Source organism: Fulmarus glacialis, unplaced genomic scaffold (assembly GCF_000690835.1).
Source record: "Fulmarus glacialis isolate BGI_N327 unplaced genomic scaffold, ASM69083v1 scaffold39446, whole genome shotgun sequence".
Classification (NCBI taxonomy): Eukaryota; Metazoa; Chordata; class Aves; order Procellariiformes; family Procellariidae; genus Fulmarus; species Fulmarus glacialis.
The window spans coordinates 1-8,171 of NW_009219443.1; the positions used below are offsets into that span (position 1 = coordinate 1).

Below are 8,171 nucleotides of genomic sequence, written 5' to 3' on the forward strand. Positions count from 1 at the left end.
CTTCCTCCTCCTCTTCCTCTTCCTTCCTCCGTGCAAGCTGCCCCTTCGCCGGCTTCAATGAAACTGGCAGCGATGATCAAGAAGATGTGTCCCAGCGAGGCCGAGCTGAGCATCCCCGCCAAGAACTGCTACCGCATGGTCATCCTGGGCTCCTCCAAGGTGGGCAAGACGGCCATCGTCTCACGCTTCCTCACCGGCCGCTTCGAGGAGCAATACACACCCACCATCGAGGACTTCCACCGCAAGTTCTACAGCATCCGCGGTGAGGTCTACCAGCTCGACATCCTGGACACGTCGGGCAACCACCCCTTTCCAGCCATGCGCCGTCTCTCCATCCTCACAGGTACTTGGCTGGGGAGCACCAGGAGGAAGGGGGGGGTTCCCTTGCCAGATTTCAGGCTTTCTTGCCCGGTTTGGGAATGTTTCTCCAGTCCCGGGAGGAGGGAGGTGGGATTTTGTGTGTGCACAGAGTGGGCAGCTTTGCTCCCTGCACAGGGTGGATGGGAGGATGCGGAACCCAGGTGCTGCACGGTCCTTCCCTCTCCAGGTCTCTGGCTTCGGCAGCGGGTCTCTGTGTGTGTCCCCATCCCTGCAGCCATCTCACGTTCCCTCTTTGTCCCCAGGAGACGTGTTCATCCTCGTGTTCAGCCTGGACAACCGGGACTCCTTTGAGGAGGTGCAGCGCCTGAAGCAGCAAATCCTGGAGACCAAGTCATGCCTGAAGAACAAAACCAAGGAGAACATAGAGGTGCCCCTGGTCATCTGTGGCAACAAGGGCGACCGGGACTTTTACCGGGAGGTGCAGCCCCGGGAGATCGAGCAGCTGGTGGGAGGGGACCCCAAAAAATGCGCCTACTTCGAGATCTCGGCCAAGAAGAACAGCAGCCTGGACGAGATGTTCCAGGCGCTCTTCGCCATGGCCAAGCTGCCCAGTGAGATGAGCCCCGACCTGCACCGCAAGGTCTCGGTCCAGTACTGCGACATCCTGCATAAGAAGGCGCTGAAAGGCAAAAAGCTGCTGAAAGAGGTGGGCCGGGGCAGCACGGAGGAGGCGTACGGCGTCGTGGCCCCCTTTGCCCGGCGACCCAGCGTCCACAGTGACCTCATGTACATCCGGGAGAAAGCCATCGGCGGCGGGCACGGCAAGGAGAAGGATCGCTGCGTGATCAGCTAGGAGCCCCCCGCTCGCCCCGCGACGGGAAGGAAGGAAGGGAGGAGAGAAAGATGCTCGTTTCCCAGTTGACTTTGGGCAGACAGGAGGGTGGGCAGGCACCCACCCGGGCAGAGAGGGGGTCGCCTCTTCCCCAGCCTCCCTCCTCCCGAGGGATCGCTTTCATCGGCTCCCTCCCCCGGGGGTGCATTTTGGGAGCGGGGGAGGCTTTGGAGGGCAGGAGGAGGGTGTCACTGGGACCAGCCTCCTCCGGGCAGAGAGACAGGGAAAGGGTGAGCTGCTGGACAGCCAGGTGGGAGGATGAGCGTGGAGGGCACAGACCTTGGTTTTTCTTTCCCTCCCAAACCACCCAGCCTCGGGCACTGCCTTCAGGAGGGAGGGCAGAGGCCTGCCAGTGCCTGCTTGGGGCTTTGGGCTTGGTTTTTTTTTGTTTTTCTTTTTTAACTTGAGAAGCTGTGCACGGACTCTGGCTCTGTGTCGTGTGTTCGTTGTGTCTGCAAAACACGTGCAGAAGACACTCCTAAGCTGTTGCAAAGACATTGCAGAGCTACAGCCCCGATGGACCAAAAAACCTGACTCTTGTTTACATTTGTCTTGTCTGATTTGCAAGATTTGGGGAGGGTGGGGGAAGTGGGAAGGGTTTTTTAAATAAGAAAATAATAGGCACTTTATGTAGGTATTGGTTGTCATTGACATGAACAAAAAATCTTTAAGTGTTTCTACCGTGGGTGAAACTTGATGTTTTATTTTTTCTACAAATTAATAAAATCTTTTTAAAACGACACCTGTGGGTTTGCTTTTGCTTCCCCACCCGGCCCCGTAGCAAAACCAAATCCTGTTAAACCGAGACCTGAGCCCAGCTCCGAGGTGCTAAAAATGGCCTCTCAACTCAATCCCTTTATTACCCCATTTTCTCCGACTCCCAGTGCAAAGGTTTCCGTCTCTGCAAGCAGCTGATTTCTTGCCACACGGGGTAACGAGGGGCCACGCACAGTTAGTTACTCAAATGGGTCACCGAGCCAGGACTCTTTCCTCACTTCACTAACGCAGTTACGGTCCTGCCAGCCCCATGACACGCCGGGCATTGGCATGTCATTCACTGCAGAAACCGAGCAAACTGACATCACTTCATTACAAAGAGCTGATTGTGTTTCATGCTTTTTCACGATTAACTAAGCACACTTTAATAATGTCAACAGAGAGTGATTCATTTGCACCCCTTCCGGGATATTGTTTTTATTTTGCAATATGAGTAAAGGAAGTACTTTGCTCGAAAGGTCACCTTTGCATCTGATGGTTTTTAATCTCTTCCCAATAACAAGTTGCAGTAACCATTGCTAGAAGTGAAAGGGAAAGGGGAAAGCTCTTCAAAGAACAGCTCTCCCCGGCTCCAGCTTCTGTTTCAGTTCATTTTCAGCCCCCATTCCCCCCCAAGGAGCAGAACAAATCTACTTTTAATACGTACTAATGGCAAAAACATTCTATCAAAGCCACAAAACTGAGGTGGGTGAATGAGACTGCAAACCAAACCGCTTCAGTTTCGTTTGAAACTTGGATTCAAGTTGACAGAGTTAACTTGTTCCAATGATAAGTGCCAGACATTTCTTTGGAAACACGTTGTTTCTTCCAGCACCGCATATGCCCTGATTTCACAGGAACAGCAATTGGCAAAAAAGGGGAAACCACTGTCCAGGCATGAGACACAAGAATTTATTAAGCTGGGACAGGCAATGGCTGGCAGAAAGGTAATGTCAGTAATAAAAAGAGTGTACGTTGTGCTTTGTTTATCTTGGTGTTCTGCTTTACTCAGAGTTTACACACTGGCACCTTCCCAAAGAAAGTACTAGTAAAGTATTCCAGTGGGAACAGAGTAATCTCTAGGCTACAGGTGTGTCACAACCATCCCAGCTCCCAACGAGCAGAATTACTTGCCTTTTGGTTTAGGAAAGGAAAACCCTACCCAGACAGACCTTGCTTCTCTTCTTTTGAAGGCATGAATGCTACCTGCCTTTGGATGCTGGTTCTCAACAGATACTGTATTTCACTAGCTGGCTTTTTCACCTCTTCCACCTGCACCATCTTGCAGCGTAATTCAGAGAACCGTGAGATTCAAGGTCCTGTCACATTTTTGTTAGTCGGCGAGATGCGGTGCTGCTTACCAGGTTGTCATCTACCACCGTAAGAGCTAGCAGCAGGAGGACAGAGGGCAGGGAGCCGCGAGATCCAGCTGAATGCAATACAACATTTGAGAGATTTCCATCAGCCGCTGGCAAATGTTCAAGCCGCTCAAATGCTTGCGTTTGTGGGAAGCCCCTGGAGCACTTTGGATGTGGAACTGACCCGTCCTGTTGAGCCTGACTTCTGTCACATACGGAATAACTAAAAACTCTTGTCATTTATGCCCTTTGTTTTGATTCTGCTTACCCTTCTTCTGTTTTAAGAGCAAGATGCCCAACGTACTGTCTACAAGCTGCACTCATCCAAGGAGATTTATGCACGCAGAGCCTACCGAAATGCACTCCCCCGGCAGTCCCTGCTTTGCTCTCCCAAGCCACCCTGCTTCCAAAAAAGCGACGTAAAGACACAGGAGCTGGGCCCAGGCTACGCACATCCTCTGTGCTGCCAAAGTCCTGCCCCTGCTCAGCCCACATCCACTCAGTGAATACACAAGAGGGGCAGTTTGGAATTTTTAAATCTTTACTCATCTCAGACACAACCATCACTTGTTTAAAAAGAGAGAAAGAGAGAGAAATACAAAAGTAATTGAAAGCAATCATTCCTCTTTCGACACATACAGACTAGAAAATGCCCCAGAGACCCTTTCCAGGAACAGGGCCAAACAGCTCACGCTTCCTTCTTATGCTCCCCTTTGATGTCTGGCCACTTCTGTCAGTTCAGAAGTGAAAAAAGTTGCAGAAAATGCCCTCTTTTTCTTGTTGAAGTTAACCAGCAGGTACTTTGACCTTTAGCGAGGAGAAAACATAATGTCTCCTGCTTTCTTGAATGTTAAAAAAAAAAAAAACCACCCCACCCCAAGAGAAAACAGAAGAGATGCACATATAAATGCACAGTCCTACAGCAGATCAAAATGAACGTACCGCTGTAATCATCGTATGTGAAGCACACAGTGTTCTGGTTCAGTGCCACATGCCTGTGACCCACACAGGCACAACTTCAGAGCAAAAAAGCATAAAAGAAAGAAGAGTAAACTTCTGCCACATTTTTCTCTCCTGTTCACCCAGAAGAGGAGGTATCTTGGACCCGGAGAGCAGAGCTGCGCCCTTCCTACTCCTTCGGGATTTCAAACATGCAAAGGCTCTTGTACTTTTGCAGCAGTTCATTTTTGGTCCTGACCTGCTCCCGCAGGTTCTGCAGCTGCTGCTGCTGCTGCTCTGGGCTCACACCGATGCCGGGCATGGAGCTGATCAGCTTCCTCATCTCCTGGAACTTGTTCTTGAGCTCATTCAGCACCTGGTGAACATCCTGGCTGTCCTTGTCCATGCTGCAGAGGAGAAAAAATTGAGACATTGTTGAATTCTCCTCTTGGAAACACCCCTTCAGCCTGCGGGGCGACTGTCATTTCCAGTACAACCAGGGCTTAAACTGGAATTCACTAGGAAACTTTTGGTCTTGGTATCTAGCCACACACACCTAATTCACCTATCCCAATAAAATGGACACAGATAGATATACAGACTGGGTAGCCTCTGGGGCAAACTGGTTTCCTGCTAATTTTCAGCACACAATCCAGTTACCTCAGGACCCAACAATCAAGAGCCCATCTGCAGCTTTAAAACATTACCATGGAGCAGGCTAAATTCTCCCTCTGTTTGAACTCCCGTATCTCTCTTTGGGGAAGGTAAGATTACATACGTGTGTTGTGTGTAAGCACCTGGAAAAAAAGATCTCTGTCTCACCCGTGACCTGTTGCTGCTGTAATACAAAAAAATCAATGCAGTCAAACAGCTTGACAGCAGAAAATAGAAACTGTTCCCCAAAGTACCAAAGAGTATCCAATGGCAGAGAAAATGGTACTTTGGAGCTTTAAAACAACTCTCTGGGGACGTATACCTAATAAAAGAGAAGCGACGGCTTTTTTTTTTTTTTTTTAAGAGCAGCACAATTGGTTCTGCAGCCAGCTCTGTGCTTTTCAAGGATCAGTGTTGTCTGAGACAGTGTCTGCCCTCAAACCCTCATTAGTATCTGCCTCAGCTTTGTTAGCACCAGCGAGAAGTTTTACCGATTCCAGGCAAAAGCGAGTCCCCGCTTCCAGGGTGCCTGTTAATAACGAGAGCGGGATTCTAGTGGTCTTTGAAAACTGGGAGCCTGTTCAATAGCCAGACCTAAAAATAAATCCGCTTGGCATGACCAGGGCAGAGAGGTGCTCGATTATAACTTTGGAGAATCGTGACATGGCTGAGAGCAAAACTTTTAACCAGATGGTCGCCGTTCATTTCAAAAGCCTGTTGGAACAAAATATTCATTACTCCCTTCTAAATAAAACTGCAGCTGGTACTATAATGTATCCCCATTATGCAGGCATTCACGGCAGTGGAAAAATACAGGCACACACACAACCCCATGGCACGTCTGGGGAAGGATGGGTTGACACTGCCTTTAATCCACCACAGTCGCAGGCTGGCTTTGAGAGGGAGGTCCTCCCCACTCCAGGTCTCCTCAAGTCTTGTTGCCTTCCCCACAATTAGAGAACTGACGGCTGCCTGTCCGGCTGGTTGATCCAAAGGAATAATTATTTCAGGTTTGTTTGTATTTTTTTTCCCTGATGGGTGGTTTTCCTGCTGGATCAAGCCACTGAAGCGACTCCCTCTTTGAGGGCACGGACAGGCAGGGGTGAGGAGGTGTGGGAAGAGACTGCAGCTGCCTGCAGTAACACAGGATTCAACACGACTTCCAACACCACAGCCTGCGCTGTCGGACCGCACGTAAGACCTCCCTTCAGGCACAGTGTTCTTCATTACACCAGCACAACCCACCGCTGGTGGAGCCACACGCTGGGACCTCAGCAGCAATGCCATTTGATTGCACAAGTGTGAAAATATCAGCAAGCTCTGCTGGGGAAAACTTTCTGAGGACCCAAACAACAGGAAAGAGCACGTGTCCTTGAATCTAATCAAATTTATGCGATACATCCTCACTCCCGAGCACAGAGTCACCTTGGAGATGTGTCTTCACGGCTGAGTGTGTCAAAACAGCAGAGCTGAGCTCTGCAACTAGTGGCTGTGTTAAAGGATAATACATTTGCCAGGGGCATGAGGCAACACATCCCACCGCTTGCCTCTGTGGTCCTACCCAGTCTGCAGCACTGCTCAGCACACCTATGTCTGCTCAAGCCACCCAGAAAATGCCGTGTGCGAAGCCGAGGGAGGTAGCTGGGTAGCCCGAGTGGGTGGCTCAGTGGGACAGGGCACAAGATATCCTAGGGACTGTCGTCTGCGGGTCACCATGACCTGCTCAGTGACATAAAGGAATCTGGGAGGTCTCAGCCTATGGCTACTGCCCACTTTGCTTATGTACATGTAGGCACCTGGCAATGGGCTTAGCCTCACTTCTGTGGTCTGGACAGATAAGGCAGAATCGAGGTTGGGGGCAAGTGCCCGCCTCCAGCACAAACGGGGAGACTGAGGGAAATCAGAGGGTTTGCGTTCTCACGCCTGTTCTGTATCCGGACCGGTGTCTCAGGGGATATTCAGTCCTTCCTTGCTCTCAGGCTGCAGAGTCGTTAAGGGTGAACCTCTCTCACCGTGCAGACACGCTTGATACAAGTGAAACATCAGCAGGACACAAACCAGCCTCAGCTCCTAAATAAGTCCACAGCGAAAGGGCAGCCAGGCCCACAACCAGTAACAAGGGAATTCACGCTTCCCATGCCCTCTGCCTCACCCCAGGTGAGAGCACGGAGCTGGCCTGGATGGATGTTCATGGCAGAGCAATGCCCCTACCAGGACCTCAGACAAGCATCTCTGAAGGGGTTATCCTGGGCCAGAAACATCCCAGTTCTCAGGACCCTCGTACAACTACCTTTTACCCCTACAGCACTGATCTTGAACCAGGAAGAGAACAATTTAACCTGTCCCACTGCAGAAGGCATCCTCCTTTTTATAACTCCCCAGAAATGGGCTGCATTCCTGTCCCAGCACTGTCTGTACTTTCTGAGGCTGTTATCAGCCAAACAGTACAATTATCTGGAGCAATAACCCAGTGCAAGTACAACGCTCCTGATCCTGGCTGTTAACGGTGGGGCAGTGTACCTGGGCCATCGGAGCACCTGCACTGCCGGGGTGACCCAAACACCACCCAGGTATTGGCGTGACTCAGAGCGGAGGTGCCAGCTCCCTCTGACACTCTTCCCAGGAACTATTGCTGGGAGAAAAAGGGCAAAGGAGATACTGGGAGGTTGGAGAGCATCACTAGAGGGGTGACCCCATTGCCTTGCTCCCCATCCAGGGCACTCTGAGGAAGTTGGCGGTTGGAGAGCATAATTAAGAAGGAGGATCCCATTGTCCTGCTCCCCCATCCAGGGCACCCCAGGGATGTTGAGGGCTGAAGAATATAATCAGAGGGGGATTCCACTGCCCCACTCCCTGTGCAGGACCCTCTGAGGCTACTGAGGGTGGGAAAGCATCGTTAAAGGGAGGACCCCATAGCCCTGCTCCCCATCCAGGGCATGCCTGAGGATGCTGGGGGTGGGAAAGCATCATTCGAGGGGGAACCCCATTGCCCTGCTGCCCACCCAGGGCACCCTAGGGATGTTGGGGGCTGGAGAACATCATTAGAGGGGGATCCCATTGCCCCACTCCCCGTCCAGGGTACCCTGAGGATGCTGGGGCTGGGAAAGCATCGTTAAAGGGGGGACCCCATAGCCCTGCTCCCCACCCAGGGCACCCCGAGGACGCTGGGGGTCAGACAGCATCATTGGAGGGGGGTGGCTGGAGCAGGGATGAGGTACCCCGGCCGGGCCCGGCGCAGCTCTTGCCATGCG

General features: G+C 51.5%; 2 protein-coding genes across 2 annotated transcripts; one reads left to right on the plus strand and one right to left on the minus strand.

Moving 5' to 3' along the window:
• Nucleotides 1-6: 6 nt before the first annotated feature.
• On the plus strand, nt 7-1,174 carry RASD1 (RAS, dexamethasone-induced 1). The gene is made up of 2 exons (XM_009580377.1): nt 7-343; nt 624-1,174. Exons 1-2 carry the CDS (start codon nt 58-60, stop codon nt 1,172-1,174), a joined length of 837 nt encoding a protein of 278 aa, XP_009578672.1. The 5' UTR covers nt 7-57.
• Nucleotides 1,175-4,456: 3,282 nt separating this feature from the next.
• MED9 (mediator complex subunit 9) lies at nt 4,457-4,673 on the minus strand (the record flags this gene model as incomplete). Its single annotated transcript, XM_009580379.1, has 1 exon — nt 4,457-4,673. A coding segment is annotated over one exon (217 nt), but the record flags the coding sequence as incomplete, so codon positions are not given.
• Between the last annotated feature and the right edge of the window lie 3,498 nt (nt 4,674-8,171).

Excerpts from the sequence above, each read along its gene's own strand:
- RASD1 (XM_009580377.1), top strand. The coding sequence starts at position 58 with ATGAAACTGGCAGCGATGATCAAGAAGATGTGTCCCAGCGAGGCCGAG. Across the intron at positions 344-623 it reads CCGTCTCTCCATCCTCACAG|GAGACGTGTTCATCCTCGTG; the intron begins GTACTTGGCTGG and ends CTTTGTCCCCAG.